Raw genomic sequence first — 16,056 nt, forward strand, 5'->3', positions numbered from 1 at the left:
TGCAAACCTACCAACCCATCACCCATGCCTGCGTCCAAGTCATTTATACAAATGACAAACAGCAGTGGTCCCAATATCGATCCTTCATGTTCAAATCTCTGGAGTGGGTCTTGAATCCATGAACATCTGATTTAGTAGAAGACTGCCAATAATGGAGTCATAGCCGATAGTTAAACCAGTTCAGTTTGGAAACACTGGAAAAATAATGAGCCCCTGCTCCAGATTGTAACACAATGATTCCTGCCAGGAGTTTGGAACCACATGGATAGGGGTGATACCCTCTCACCACCTTCATAAATTAAGTCTCACTGTAGAAACTTTAACCCAGTAGCATGTCATAAGATTCCTCCAACGAGATTTGTTAAACAAAAATTGGTCCTAAACCCAAGAAGGAGACATTATGACAAAATGACCAATAGCCTGGGCAAAGAGGGAGGTTCTACACAGTGTTTTAAAAAAGGAAAGTTTTAGGAAGGGAATTCCAGAGTCTGAAGGCAGGATCACAAATGGTTCAGCAATTTAAACTATGTCAGGACAAGCAGCCGGACATGCTGGAATAGAGATATCTCAGTGTCATGTAGGGTTGGAGGAGGTTAAGTAATGAGGAGAGCTGGTAGTTTTGGCACCCAGATTTCTCAAGCTCTTCACCTCTGGGGATTTACTCATTTGGGATCTGTTTCAAGTTAATTGATAGGGATTAGTTGCTCCCCTCCATTTCCATTGTATGTGTGTAGAGCAGGATGGTCTGAGGTCCAGTAATGGAATTGTCTCTTTCTATTCTGAACATTCTGCACTCTCTGTGTGAGAGATTTTCCCATTGACGTTGTTTCAGTTCTTCTCATTTATGGATGAGCCATCAGTCTTCCAGGTCCAATCTGTTTCATATCACTTCCCTCTTTCTCTTTCACCAGCTAAGTTTGTAAGCAACCTTCATGTGACCTCCTTCTCTGTCAAACATGTGACTCTTTCGATTTTTTAAAAAAAATTGACATCACCATACTTTGGATGAAAATGTGAGAGAAAAGACTGCTGAAAGTGAATGATTTAAAGATGGAGGGATCACAAATGTGCATCTTTAAAACACTCCAGATTGGAGAATGGTTGAGGGAGGTAAGGAATTTCACAGAGTAGGGGGAGAAGGAACCAGCGTAAGAGATGCAGAGATGAGATTCTATCCCTTTGAAGTGAGAATGCATGGAGAAGCAAGAGCAATGAAGCTTAAAGCATGGGTCTAATGGGATTGATCCAAGCCATGGCCATCAATATCGTCAAGGATTTATGCAAATGTAATTTAATCTTGTCATATAATTCGCTGTATTATTGGTGTAAACTGTCTACAAGACTGTTTTAACACATCCTTCAAAATGAATGAACAGTTTCAACTGCTCTCCGAAGTGATGCAAAAGATGCCATAGCATCATTTGGAAGAGGAGCAGAGAGTCCTGAATCAATATTCATCAATAAAACAATTAAACTTTATCACATTGCTGTTTACATGAACTTGCTGTATGTAAATGGTTTGCTGTGTCTCCTGCTTTATAGCAGTGACTACACTTCAAAAGTACTTTATTTTTAAAAAGTTTGGGATGCTCTGAGGTCATAAAGACGATTAAGAAATGCAGGCCTTTCATATATTTCACCACATGCTGGTGCTGCTGTCAATCAATGGGGAAAGTGTGATGATACGAGAAAGACAGTGCATGGGAGGATGATGGTCCAGGAATTCTTGATGGGACTTTAAGGAAATTTCCAGGGAAGATTGTGCATTCTGCAGGTCAGGGACCACTTCTGACAACATGGAGTTTTAAAATTCTGTCCAGTTGATTTAATGACAGTGCTCAGTGCCAGCAGACTGCAGGCAAGCCTTGCTTAACAGACTAAGTATTCCTGCTTTGATTACAGATACATTCTCACTCTTACACAGTTGAGCAAACAAACAATTGGACATGTGGGGCAGTTCAGACCATTTAGTTTTTGTGGCAGTAAAAGCTTAACTTAGGGGAAAAACAGATATGAAAGTATTGCATTTATTTGGCACCTTTCTTAACTTCAGAGGATCTCAAAGTTTTACAGCCAATGACATACTTTCTAAACTGTGACTATTGTTATGATTTTGGAAAAACAACAACCAATTTGCAGAGGACAGGATTCCGTAATGAGATAACTAACCATGTAGTTCTGACTTTAGATATGATTTGAGGACTAAGTATTGTCTAGAGTACTGGAGGAATCTCCCCTACTCTCCTTTGAAATTGTACTGTAGGATTTTTAACATCCATCTGAGAGGGAAGCAGACGTCTCTGTTTAATCCCAGAGGCAACAAACCCCCACCCCCCAACTCCTTGGAGGACCACCCTAGGTTTTAATCTGCTCTGGAGTGGGACTTGAATCTGTGATGTACTGTCTCAGGGGTGAGGGTGTTGCTCCCCACTCTGTCATGGCTGACACTGTCAATAAATAACTGACTGTCACTCTTCCAGGAGTAGAGGAATGGGCTCTACAGTGGAGATGGTTTCCTCTCTGTTTAACCTCCTTTGTTTATTGTGAAAAGACAATTGTTAGAAGAAAATGCTGCATGATTGAATATTCAGTCCCTAAAGAGTATTTTTGCATGTCACCGTGCCTCAGTCAGGAGCACTCTCACGAGCACCTCCCCTCAGTGTGTCAAGGTCTGATATACAGCAGTATTTCATCTTCTGCCTTGATCAATTGGATGTTAGACAATTGATCTGACCACTGCAGTGACTGTGTGTGTGTGTGTGCGTGCGTGCGCGCGCACGTGTACCGACCTGGGTTGTACATCTGATATGGCAAAAGGACAGATGGGCAAGGTATTGGAGGACAGCCTTTGCTTCATTAACCTCTCCATTTGAAAGGAGTTTGGGAAATGGGACGAAATTGCGATGAAAATAAAATAAATGATGTTCTTTATAATTATTTCAGGGTCAGTGTGATGGCTAATGAGAAGGTGTTCCTGCTGAATCCCTTGGTGGGTGAAGAGGGGATGAAATCTCACCACATGGTTCAAGGAAATGTAGCGCCGGGCTGTACCCATCGACACTGGTATCTGTGGATATCGATTCCCGCCATGATACTTCTTCTCGGTCTAAATGCCTCCTGGTCTCACCATTGGTGGACAGTCGGGCACTCTGCCAGCAGCTGGGCAGAGGCTCCAGAGAGGGAAGTGCGCCATGTGCAACCCTGGAATAGGCAGGAGGGTGGACGGAGAGATCTTGACAGCTGCTCCCGGATCCCGGAAAGCCGCAGGTTTGACTGTTACCCCGAAAGAGACCGAGTGGTCACCCAGGAGCTGTGTGAGCAGCGTGCCTGCTGTTTTATCCAGGTACCCCCAAATCTAGCTGGGGTGCCCTGGTGCTTCTACCCACCCAACTTTCCGAGTTACGCCCTGAGGAACCGGACCCTCACAGAGCTGGGCGAAGCCGGAGAGCTGCTGCGATGGAATAAAACCTACTACCCACGAGATGTTTTCAAACTTCAACTCAACGTGATGTTTGAAGCCAACAGCAGACTTCACATCCAGGTGAGGAATTCCTACCCAAGCTGAAACGGTGCTACTTTTAAACCTTGGGATCTGGCAAATCTAGCATTTATTAGCCATCTTTGGGCATTCCTGGACTAGATGGTGTCGTTTGCTTGTACAGGGCATGAGTAAAGCAGTTGGATTTTTAATGACAAGAAGTGCATGCGTTAAATCTGCAGAGGCTGTTTTTTCAAAGGTCTTCTCAGGATGTGGGTGTTCCTGTTTGTCGCCTGTTCTGATTCCTGTCAGGATTCTGAATCCTCTCGAACTGTTCACTCATTACAACAGTGCCCACACTTCAAAAAGCACATAAGAGGCTGTGCAGCACTTTGAGACATCTGGAGAATGGGAAGGGTGCTATGTAAATGCTTTCTTCCACAAGTATTTTCCTGTGCTATTTCAGAGGGTAGGTAATAGTGAGGCACGTTGCTGTGGGACTGGAGTCACAGGTATTGACAAATTTCCTTCCCTTTAAAAACACTAATGAAACGGTCAAGTTTTCACAACAATCCACCAACTTCATCGTCATTATCATTATTGCCAGTTTTTAGCGTGACAGTTTTAAAAAAAGCCAACTTACATTTTCAAAGTATCATGGCAGAATTCTTGGGTGGGAGAGAAAAAGCAATAACTTCATTGCACTCCTGAGAAACCGGTTGTCTCACTGACAGAGCTTTGGCCCACTTTCTGTTACATCAATGATCACTTGAAACGAGGGTGATCCGGGCAGGTGATTCATTTCGGTTTTCTTTTCTTTTTGTGACACAACGTAGATAAATGATTCTTCAAATCCACGATATGAGGTTCCCATTGATGTTCCCAAGGCAACTCAGAAAGCTAAGAACCCATTGTATTCTGTGGAATATTCTGTGGATCCATTTGGAATCATCGTGAAGAGGAGATCGACAGGGACAGTGCTGTATGTTCTTTAAAGATTTCTATCCTCCATTGCACTTACCAGAATTGGGCTGGGATGGGGGAATGGAAGCAGGGAGAGAGAAATTCTTTCTTTGTGGATCCAGGTATGTGAGGGCAAGAGCATGTGTGAGGATGAGAGTGTACATACACAAGGTCTAGACTGTATATCAGGACCCAATAACAGAGGCTTGGGGAGTAAATATGGCTGCCGAGCCCTGGGGTCCAGGAGCAGCAATGGTGCCCCTGATTTTGACCCAGCCCTGTGCATAAGTGTGTTTGTGTGAGTGATCTTGTACAGATTGATAACTTTGTAAATATTGTATATACTCATGTAAAAGTCTAATTTTTTTTTAGACTATTTTTAAAGGTTCAGTTTATAGGGTCAACTATTACATGGGCACTAATTTTGAGGAGTTGAAATTCATGCTGCAGTTCGAAATACTGTATTATTAGCAGAAGTCGATTTGATCACTCAGCTAATCCTGGATAAAGAAGAAAAACACACTGAATTACGGTAAAGGTAATTACCAGACAAAAGCAAGAGAAACAAGAATGAATTACTGGTAGTAAATTTTATTTATACATACGAGGATGAAAATTTAACGTCAAAATTTCATTGATAATGGCACACTTCAAATGAAACATTTATTAAATTCTGAATGTGTAAGTGTGCTTTCCCGCCAAACTCTTCCATTTCCCTCCCATTTACTCTCGTATGTAATGAACCTCAGCAACATTAATGAATTTGTCAAAGAATTAAAGATATATGAGGCTAATATATCTCTATTATTCAGATGTAATGGCACAATTAAAGTGATTAATTTGTTAACAATATTAACTTTTGGATGTATAGTGAACTGATAGACTTAGTACTGGTCTGAATGAATGAATCAATCACAATGTGCTGTAGTAAACCACATGGGTTAACTAGAGTTATGAATGAATAGCGATGTAATACAGTAAACAAAGAACAATGAGTAGAGTTACCGATATGAATGAATGAATATGATTTGTGGGTTAATGGGAACATGCAGTTTCTTTTGTAAGGGGTTTAAAATGCAATATAGTAGGGTCGACTTTCACATGAGATATTTGGAAAATACAAGATTGTTTGGCCAAAAGTCTGGGGTTGACTTTTACATGAGATTGAGTTTTACATGAGCCTATACGGTAGTAATTCAATTAACAGCTGAAGAGGTGACACCACAAGATTTCATGTTTTAAAACTTATAATGAAAAGTCATGGACAAATTTTATGTGTTTCATTTTAGTTGCCTGTTATCAATATATTTGTATGTGGATGTGTGTACTTTGTTTCTCTTGAGTGTTTTATTAACCAACAGCAAGATTTTGTGTATTTTAAAAATGAAGAAGATCATGTCATTTCTCACACATTGGCCACGTTGGTTTTGAAAATATGATGAATCAAATACTTGGCTCATGCACCGTCATCACACATGTACAAAATTAATTAGAGAGGAAGAAAAAAATTATGAAAATAATTTAAGATGGTCTCTGTCTTACTGTAGGCCTGATGTTTCTTGGTTGAGTCATTGCTTTCACTGGAGTGAAGGTCTTGGAAAAACAAAGATTTCTTAGTAACTGTGAAGGTTCTTTTAGTTCCATCTGCCAGGTAGTGGATTTCAATCGTGAACTTTAAAGTGGAACAGGCTTAGAGAGAGCTTTCCAATCTTTCTCAAGTCATTTCATTGAGGCTGAGGTCACTGCGATGCTCTGTTAGCTGTACATGCAGGACACTTTTTCTGATGGAGTCCTCCTCAATGTTGGTTTGACTTCTGCCATTCTTTATAAGCAGAGAGTGAAGATAGCCACCATATCACACGTCTTTTGTGAGAAATTTCGTATCCTAAAGTATCCAGAACCTGCTGCATTGTAGTCTTCAGAACTCTGATTTCCTCGACAGTGGAATTCTCTATGCAAATTTTATTAGTAACCGTAGGTAGGTTACCATACCCAAGTAATAACCTCTAGCTTATGTGAAACATATATGGCCTTAAATGAGCAGTGTTTGAATTGTCATCTAATCTGAATCAAGTGGTTTGACAATTTCAGGATTGAGCCCTCTCTCAAGTATAAACAAGACCATGTAGGTTTGAGGAAGGGAGTTCTGGGAGGAAACGGAAGGAGGATCAGCTCAGGTTGAGGAGGCTAACTTAGCTCATAGGGCCCACAGTTGGTCACATCCAGAAGTATGTCCTCTGTCCTATCTGGAGATAAGATCGTTTCTTAATCCACAAAGATATCTGGTGAGCCATTTTGATTTTTCAAACTTTTATAACATAGCATTTAAGATGTACCTTAAGAATTTATAATCTTGTCGTGCCAGTACTTGGCACGGCAGTGGCAAAATACTAAAAGTACCATTGACTAACCATTATCCTGTCAACAACTTATAATTTAAAATCGCAAAACAGAACATTTTCTCTTTTATTTTAGCACAAACTTCACAGATATACATCACTTTTATTTTTAGTAGACATTCACTTTGCCTGGAACAAATCCAAGGCGCTTCTGAACTCCCCAGAAATTATTCCTGTTGTTTTCTTTTCTTGGCTTGGGGACTTTTACTCTCAGAAGTGTCTTTCATGGTGATGATTTTCTCTGAAAAACTTTTCTCTAGTGTAAGCTTGTCAAATTTGCTTGCTCCATTTTAATGCCTCCTGAATTCAGTCTTCAGTCCAAGAATGAGCTCCCACCCACATTTCTGTGTGAACTACAGAGTTTTTCTGACTGTATTTGTTCTCTCCCTCCTGGGTCCTGGCAGACAAACTTTGTGTGTTAGTTTTCAGGCACATCTTGTACTGGTATCACCTGATGTTTTCAACATTCTTCTGGTATTTTAGAGACTTTCAGTCTATCCACATCTAGCCGATGTCAAGTCAACATAGACTTACCAGACCATAGGGCTGTTTTCTGTTTAGAAAGAGATGACTTTTCTTGAAGGTTAACATACATCAAGCGAAAAGCGAGGTTGAGTAGGAGATACCTTCATGGTAACTTCAACCAGTGTTGGGAATTGAACCTACACTATTGGCATCATACCGCTTCATAAACTGACTATCCAGCCAGCTGAGCTAAACTAGCCCCCTTCCATGGCTAGTACTTTGGCAGCTTCCATTGTCTTCAAATGTGAACATCTTGTAGCTGCACCAGTTTGCACTCCTTTAATCTCTAACAGGCAGACCACCCAGGCTTGCTATCAGATAGACAGTGAGTGTGTGTGTGTGTGTGTGTCAGAGTTTGTTTCAGTCTCTGTGTGAGTGAGTGAATATACATGTGAGTGTATGTGTGCCTCTGGAGGAAGCTGAGTTAACGATAGTTTTATGTTATCACAGGGAAGTTCTGAGGAAGATTCACTGGACCAAAAACATTAACTCTGCTTTCTCTCCACAGATCTGATGGGGTTTTCCAGAAATTTCGGTTTTTGTTTCTGATTTCCAAAATCCATAGTTCTTTGGATATTTTTAGCCTCACATCTGCATCAGTGACAAAGAGCTATTTGTGGAGCCATCACATTTGTGATATTTGAGTTTGGTGGAATGCCAAGATAGAGATTAAATGCTTTCAACCCTTTCAAGTTTGAACGGTCTTCATAGAATCTTGGAGACAGGCCTTTGGTCCATTGCACTTTGTGTTTAATGCAGTATCCAATTAGTCCCAACTCTCTTTGCTCTTTCTCCATAGTCCTGCCATTTTTCCCTTTTCAAATATTTATTCAATCCCCCTTGTGAAAGTTATTATTGATTCAGCTTGCACCACCTTTTTAGACAGTACTTTATAAATCACAACTCACTACAAAAAGGAAAATTCTCATTTTATCCAAGTTTCTTTGCCAATTGGCTATTGTCACTGACCTTGCTGCCTAATCATTCTGTCAGAAAGAGCCATATTTTTGAACATTTCCCCTGAGCCTTTTCACTTCTAAGGAAAACAATCACATTTTTTTCTGGTCTTCCTACTTTACTGGAGTCCCTCATTTCAGTCAATCATAGTTCATCTGTAGAAGCGGTCCCTGAATTATGAACATCTGAGTTATGAATGCTCATACTGATGACCAAGATCTTATCCAGGGTTGTGTTAGTATTAATTTTAAAGATCTGACATGTGAACATTTCCCTTCTACTTCTGAATGGCTATTTTATGTTACATTTATTGTGTTCCGGTGCATATTAATGTTCTGGGGATCTGGGTTCAAATCCTGCCAAGGCAAGTGGTGAGATTTGAATTCAATTTTTTTAAAAATCTGGAATTAAGAATCTAATGATGACCATATGTCCATTGTCACTTGTTGGAAAAACTCATCTGGTTTGCTTTACCTAGTCTTCAGATCCACAGAATATGGTTGACTCTTAACTGTCCTCTGGGCAATTAGAGATGGGCAACAAGTCCTGGCCTAGCCAGCCATGCTCACATCCTATGAATGAATAAAAAAAACCTACTTACAACCCAGGAACTGCCTATATCTCCTTTCCACCGGCCTACTGGCCTCCCCCAATATGATGCCAACCCAGGCTGAGAAATTGGCCCATTGCCCCTAGGTCATGTACTACCTCAACCTGGAGCTACCAACCAAATGGCTGTCACACCATGCCATCTCAATAGTCCGAGGGGGTAGGTTCCCCTGTGTGTTACTTGTGAACTGCAATGCTATTCGGCCCCCGCTGACCTCTCTGTGTTTTGAAACAGGTTAAACACGACAGTGGCTCCTCTGTTCTTTGCTGACCAGTTCCTGCAGATGTCGACCCTGCTGCCTTCAGTTCACATCTATGGCCTTGGGGAACACCGGGCCGGTTTCCTGCAGAGCGTCCAGTGGAACACTTTGACTTTCTGGGCCCGTGACAGTGTGCCAAGGGTACAGTATGAAATGGAGCATTTCAGAAACAACTCTACATTAGGATAACTGAAGCAGATCTCTGTGCTATTTAGAATTGGCCACATTGTCACCCCCAGCTACAGCTCAGCCAATCTAGCCAGATGGGGAATGGGATACCAAAGCCCAGAATTACTCTGAAATATCATGAAACCACAGATAAATGCCCAGGAACTAATGATTATTTCTTAGAATCCTGCTGTAATCCACACCGCGGAAGAAAAAAACAACACATTTTTAAAATCACTTTCATATCATCTAGAAAGATGTTAGAGATAGGGACTGAGGATTCCAAAGATCTTTTGACTGATAGTTTATATTTATGCAATGGGATGGCGAAGACTTTATTTGCTGCCCAATAGGTATGAGAAGAAGATGAACATGAGGTTGGACACGTTGGGTGACCAGTGATTTGGGTTTGGGGGTGTGTTGAGTAGCAGGGGGGAGGAATCATGTTGAAATCTTTGTGAATACAGTCAACCAACTTCATTGCCCCAAACATCATTAGTTGCCTAATGTCAGGGAAGGGTTTTGGGGTAGAGGAGGTCCCCAGTCAAAAACCTACTTAACCTCTGTAGGACTGTGCATCATCAAACTTATTTGAACATACTTCACTGTTAGCTGTAACCCTATCAAAGGAACAGTTTAGTTAGGGCTTTGGTTTTACAACGGTTCCAGTTTTATAAAGTAAAGTGAGATATGGGTGGCCCAGTGGCTCAGTGGTTCGCACTGCTGCTTCACAGCGCCCGGGACCTAGGTTTGATTCCCGCCTCGGGTGACTGTCTGACTGGAGTTTGCACATTCTCCCCGTGTCTGCATAGGTTTCCTCCCACAATCCGAAGATGTGCAGGTCAGGTGAATTGGCCATGCTAAATTCCCCACAGTGTTAGGTGCATTAGTCAGGGGTAAATATAGAGTAGGGGGATGGGTCTGGGTGGGTTACTCTTCGGACGGTCAGTATGGACTTGTTGGGGTGAAGGGCCTGTTTCCATACTGTAGGGAATCTAAATCTAAAAAATCTGCATTTAATCAGATTTTCACTTTACCGGCATTTGATCAGTTGTTGTTAATGTTTCAACAAGTTAACAATAAACATGAATATAAAACATCCATAATCCTCCAACAAAGCAACCTGCTTGTGGATTTTGAAGGATTAACTAAATTTCTGCTGTGTGCTGCACCATTATTGGACAATTAATGGGTTGTGTTAAGTCAGCCCTATACAACACACTGTAACTCATTCCATTCCCTACTTCTTTCCTCCCATCCTCTAAAGGCAATGCAATGCCAAGGATGCCAGTTTTCTCCCACACACCAGTCAATTGCCATTCTTTATTGCTGAAGTATGTGTCAGTTGGCTAATTAAAAGTGTCAGAATCTCTGTTAAAACAGGAGGAGACCATTCAACTCCTATATTATTTCACAAATCAACCTTCCTGCTGTGGCTCCATTACTCAGTGTTGGAACTTCCAAACACTTTCCTTTCCACTTTGTATTGAGTTACTCAAACCAGGTCCAAGTGAAAGCCTGGGAGCTTCTTGGCTCAACTACTCATCGTGCGGCCTCATTGATCCATACCAGGTATACCCAAACAATCTGATCTTAGCTGAGGTGATGGTCAGGACATTATAGTGAGGCTCAGTGCTACTGGGGCAGTGAAAGCCAGGGTGGGAAAATCACCTCCATAACACAAAACACTCTTGGGTAATAAAAAAATTATCAATCTCAGTTGTGAAATTTTTAATGATCATGCGGCCTCAACAGCTTTTTTTCTAAGGGAGAGTGTTCCAGGTTCTTGCCCATACAAATTGTATTTTTCAATTTAAGTCACAGTATAACAGAAACCACCCTGGCCTTCATTGCTGTAATACAATTTTTTAAGACTAATACTATTTTGAGTTCCACATTCTTACTAGACCCTTGGCTCTTAATTATTTAAAGAAGACTTCAAGTGCCCTCCTCTGTGGAGGCAGATACAAAGGCCTGGATACTCTGAGAAATGGAAATCCTGCTAATTTTTTTAAAAAATTCCTGTTAGTTCCAAACTCCAAATTTCCAGCCAAGAAATTCTTATTCTGGCTTCTTCAGAGTTTTGGAACAGAGCTGAAGCCAATACAGTTTGTCAGTGGTGCAGGATATTCGGGAGAAAACAAACTCCATTTCCCTTTAACAGCAGTCAGAGTGCTGTGTCTGAGATTTAAATGCTCATCAGCACCGACACACACTTTGACAGCTGCTCTGAAGGAGTACGATGTCAGGTAAACATGGGGTTGGGGGGGCGGTTGGTTAAGGATGTCAGGTGAGTCGGTCAATTGGGTTGTGCTGGGTCAGCGAAAGGAGAGTCTTACAGCATGGAAACCGACCCTTCATCCCATGCTGACCAAGTTTCCCAAGCTCAGTTAGTTCCACTGCCTGCATTTGGCCAATATCCCTTTAAACCTTTCCTATTCATGTTCCTGTCCAAATGTCTTTTAAGTGTTGTTCCTGAACTTGTGTCGACCACTTCCTCTGGCAGATTATTTGACATGTGAACCATCCTCTGTGTGAAAAGGTTGCCCCTCAGGTCCCATTTATATCTTTCTCCTCTTAACTTAAAAATATACCCCCTAGTTTTGGACTCCCCCACCCAAGGAAAAAGCCCTTTGCTTTTCACATTATCCATGCCCCTCAAGATTTTATAAATCTGTCGAGGTTGGGGTGGGGGTGGTAGATGAGTCAGGGCTGGCAATGGTAGAGGTAGGGATATCAAAGCTGGTAGCAAAAACAATGGAAGGGGAGGTAAGAACTGGTGGAAAGTGCAAGGTCAGTCTCTGGGTTTCAGGCCACAGGCCTGGGGACTGTCAGGGCAGGCAAGTATAATGATGGAATTGTGTTGAGTGCAATGGGTCTGGCGGAGGTGTAATGGAGGGGGGGGGGGCAGCTTAATAATTAACATAGGAATTAGACTAGGTTTTTACTTGTCTTTTTACTTGCATAATTAATTATTCAGTTTAAGTGGAACCTTTTGAACTGTCCACCTTTGATAGATTCTTGTGGTGGGTTCTAGACATGGGAATTGCCCATCAGAAAATGACAATTCTCTGATAATTCCAAGGCAGTCTGCTACATGTGGGATTCTGCAGGGTCTTGACTCTGCATTGCTCCAGCAACTGTCTAATCATCAGACTATCTGGGCCAATACACTTATTTAGCTTCTCTACCTGTAACTTCACCTGTCTCGATCTGTAATAGAACAATATTTGACTTGCTAATCTTTTCCTTTTCATTTTTATGTCGTTTCTTTGCTATTTTACATTCATATTCTGTTTTCACTTTCTTTGCTGCATTCTAATATTTCCCCAATCCTCAGGCTTATAAGTATTTTTTAACAACTTTATTATCCTCCTCCTTTCATATAGTACTAACTTATCTTTCCTTGTTAGCCATGGCTCTTTTGCTTTTCCAGTTCAATATATTTGTCCTAAAAAAGGTAGTATGTTTTTTTTTGAAAACCAAGCATTAATTCTTTCAGTACTAACCATGGTATATGTACCATTATACTTTATAATGTACTTTTCCTATTAACCACAGTTAACTTCCTTCTCAGACTTTCATAGTTGCCCTTGTTGAGATTAAAGACTTAATTTCAGACTGAACAACATCTTTTTCAAATGTTTCGAAAACTTCTGTCATACTATTCTCCAAAGGTTCTGTCCAACAGGATTATTAACTATCCCTTTCTCACTGCATAATGCTAAATCCAAAATAGTCTGTGGCCTAGTTGTTTCCTCAACATATTGTTTCAGAAAACTATCTTGAACACCTTCCAGGAATTCTTTCTCTACAGCATTGGTGCTCATTACACTTACCCAGTCTAGCTTGAAGTCACTCATGCTTACTGGACTCCTCTTGCTGCATGCATATCTGATTTTCTGATTTACAACATACCATAAGACCATAAGACATAGGAGCAGAAGTTAGGCCATTCAATCATGGCTGATAAGTTTCTCAACCCCATTCTCTCGCTTTCTCCCCATAACTCCTGAAACCCCTTGGCAATCAAGAAGCTATCTATCTCTGTCTTAAAAATACTCAATGATCTGGCGTCCACAGCCTTCTATAGGTTCACCATATTACATGCTATGGCTGAAAAAGTTTTTCCTTATCTCCATTCTAAAAGATCTTCCCTTTTACTTAAAGCTGTGTACTTGTGTACTTGGGTCTTAGTCTCTCCTAACAATGAAAAGGGGGAAACATGTTCCCAACATTCACTCTGTTTAGGCCATTCAGTATTCTGTAAGTTTCAATTAGATTCCCTACACACACACACACACACACACACACACACACACACACACACACACCAACCTTCTAGACTCCATTGAGAATAGACCTAGAGTACTCAAACATTCCTCACATGTTAAGCTTTTCATTCCTGGGACCATTCTCATGAACCTCCTCTGAACACGCTCCAGGGTGAGTACATCCTTCCTGAGACATGGGGCCCAAAACTGTGCACAATACTCCAAATGTGGTCTGACCAGAGCCTTAGAGTTCAGAAGTACATCCCTGCTTTTATATTCAAGTGCTCTCAATGCCCTACATTACCACCACTGTGGGGTGGTTTATAAACTACTCTGACCAATGTTTGCTATCCCCTGCTGTTTCTTGATTTTACCCAAACAGATTCTACATCTTATTCTACTGAGCAGAGATCCTCTTTTCGTAATACACCGATGGTGTCATTTATTATCAGCACTACCCCACCTACATTTCCTTTTTGCTTTACTCTCTGAAATGTTGCACATCCTTAAATACTCAGTTCCAGCCACATCTCCATTGTGGCAATTAGATCATGCCCTTTATTTCTCCTAGTGCTATCAATTCACCTGTCTTGCGAAAGTGCCACATGCATTCAGATAAAACTCTTTTAATCTTATCTTTTTAACACTTTTCTGTAATTTGACCCTAGTTGGATTTTTTTTTGCTGCTTTTGTATTTCATTTCCCATAATCAATTTTGTTTTTATACTCTCTTAATTCCCTCTTAGGTTCCATTCCCCTGACAAGCTCATTTAAATCCTTTCTAACAGCAAACCTCCCCAGGAAGATATTAACCCATCTTAGGGAATGTTTTATTGCTATTTTTATCCTTTAATCTTCCATGGGGTGTGAATATTGCTGTAAGGCCAGCATTTGTTGCGCATCCCCAATTGCTTCTGAAAAGATAGGTTCGCTGGGTCATTTCTGAAAGCGGTTAAGAGTCAAGCACATTGCTCTTGGTCCAGAGCCACGTGCTGGCCAGTCCAGTGAGGGATGGCAGATTTCCTTCCCTAAAAAACATTAATGAACCAGATGGGTTTTTACAATAGTCAAGGATAGTTAAATTGGACCTCTGGATTACTCATTCAGTGACATTACCAATGCACCGCCATCTACTTATATAGTTATATGGATACCAGTTAATCCTAATGTTGACTAATTCCACTGCATGCAAACTGCTTCTAACCTTATTCCCATCAGCCAGAGCTGTTGGAGTGTGTGATGTGATTCTTTATTCTAAAAAACTGCTTGGTTCTTGTGTTACAGGAGTTTGTTAACCTCTATGGGGTCCACCCCTTTTACCTGTCTCTGGAGCCCGATGGAATGTCACATGGTGTTTTCCTCCTCAACAGCAATGCAATGGGTAAGCACAAGAGTTTCTGGGAGGAAATAAAGCATTATGAGCAAGTCAATTAACTCAATTTCTAATTGAGAGATTTTTTTCAACCAGCTGAGTGAGATGTTTATGGTGTGATATTTATTGTGAGGTATTTATGGGAATCTACAGCTCATACATTAATATTTTTCACACTGTTATTAATTATTACATTGGTAATCTGGTAATTTCACAAGCCTTTTTATTTGTGTTGAATCGCAGTTCCTCAGTTACTACACTGAAATATGTATCCTGGGAGTTGGGATTGAACCCACAGCCATCTGACTCCGAGAGAAGAGCATTAAATGAGTTGTAGTTGACAAGTTAGATGATTGGTTATGGTTTTGGTCTTGAAGTGTTGGATATTTAGTTTAAGCTTTGGCAGTGAGATGTTGAGTATTGACTTAGATCAAATATCCAACACGCAGCATCAAAAGTCCAAGTCTTCGTGATATGATGCGTACCTGAGTTTTGGTGGTAAGGTTTCAGTAATATTTGCATTATGCATGTTTGTTTTGGAGGTGTGCTTGGTTGACAAATAATCACATGTCAGTAGGAAGATGGAGCAGGGTTTGATTGTGATACTGAAATGCACTAAGACCCTCAGCATTTCACTATAGAAATGTGCAGAGACCAGAGACTGGAATGATTAGAAGTGAATATTATCTCAAGTTGCTCCAAAACCCACTTTGACCAATTCAGACAGTCATGGGGAAAACAATACTGTGATTAATGTGTGTGGAGATCAGAAACTGGAAAACTCAACTGTCAAACAAAAGGAGGCAAGTGCTGTTCCGATATGGATTTAGAATGTCAACTAGGAAGTGAAGGAGAAAAGAATTGAGCATTAAAAGCATTTAATGAACAGGACTGCCATTAAAAATCTTTCTTCCTGATGCAGATGTGGTCCTCCAGCCTGCTCCTGCCCTGACCTGGAGAACTATTGGAGGGATTCTTGACTTCTACATATTCATGGGCCCTGACCCTAATTCAGTCATCCAACAGTACCTAGAGGTCATCGGTAAGTTTC

The 16,056-nt window shown here is 41.0% G+C and overlaps 1 protein-coding gene across 3 annotated transcripts in view; it reads left to right on the forward strand.

The window, feature by feature from the left end:
• The window catches only part of gaa2 (alpha glucosidase 2), a 77,405-nt gene that overhangs the window by 21,019 nt on the left and 40,330 nt on the right, over window positions 1-16,056 (forward strand). For all 3 annotated transcript variants that reach the window (XM_060840784.1, XM_060840782.1, XM_060840783.1), the window contains exons 2-6: window positions 2,944-3,541; window positions 4,315-4,460; window positions 9,167-9,332; window positions 14,918-15,014; window positions 15,928-16,047. In XM_060840784.1, coding sequence (XP_060696767.1) covers window positions 2,954-3,541; window positions 4,315-4,460; window positions 9,167-9,332; window positions 14,918-15,014; window positions 15,928-16,047 — 1,117 coding nt within the window. In that variant the 5' untranslated portion in view covers window positions 2,944-2,953. The remainder of the gene's footprint in view (window positions 1-2,943; window positions 3,542-4,314; window positions 4,461-9,166; window positions 9,333-14,917; window positions 15,015-15,927; window positions 16,048-16,056) is intronic.

This window comes from Hemiscyllium ocellatum, chromosome 20, assembly GCF_020745735.1.
Source record: "Hemiscyllium ocellatum isolate sHemOce1 chromosome 20, sHemOce1.pat.X.cur, whole genome shotgun sequence".
Taxonomy (NCBI): domain Eukaryota; kingdom Metazoa; phylum Chordata; class Chondrichthyes; order Orectolobiformes; family Hemiscylliidae; genus Hemiscyllium; species Hemiscyllium ocellatum.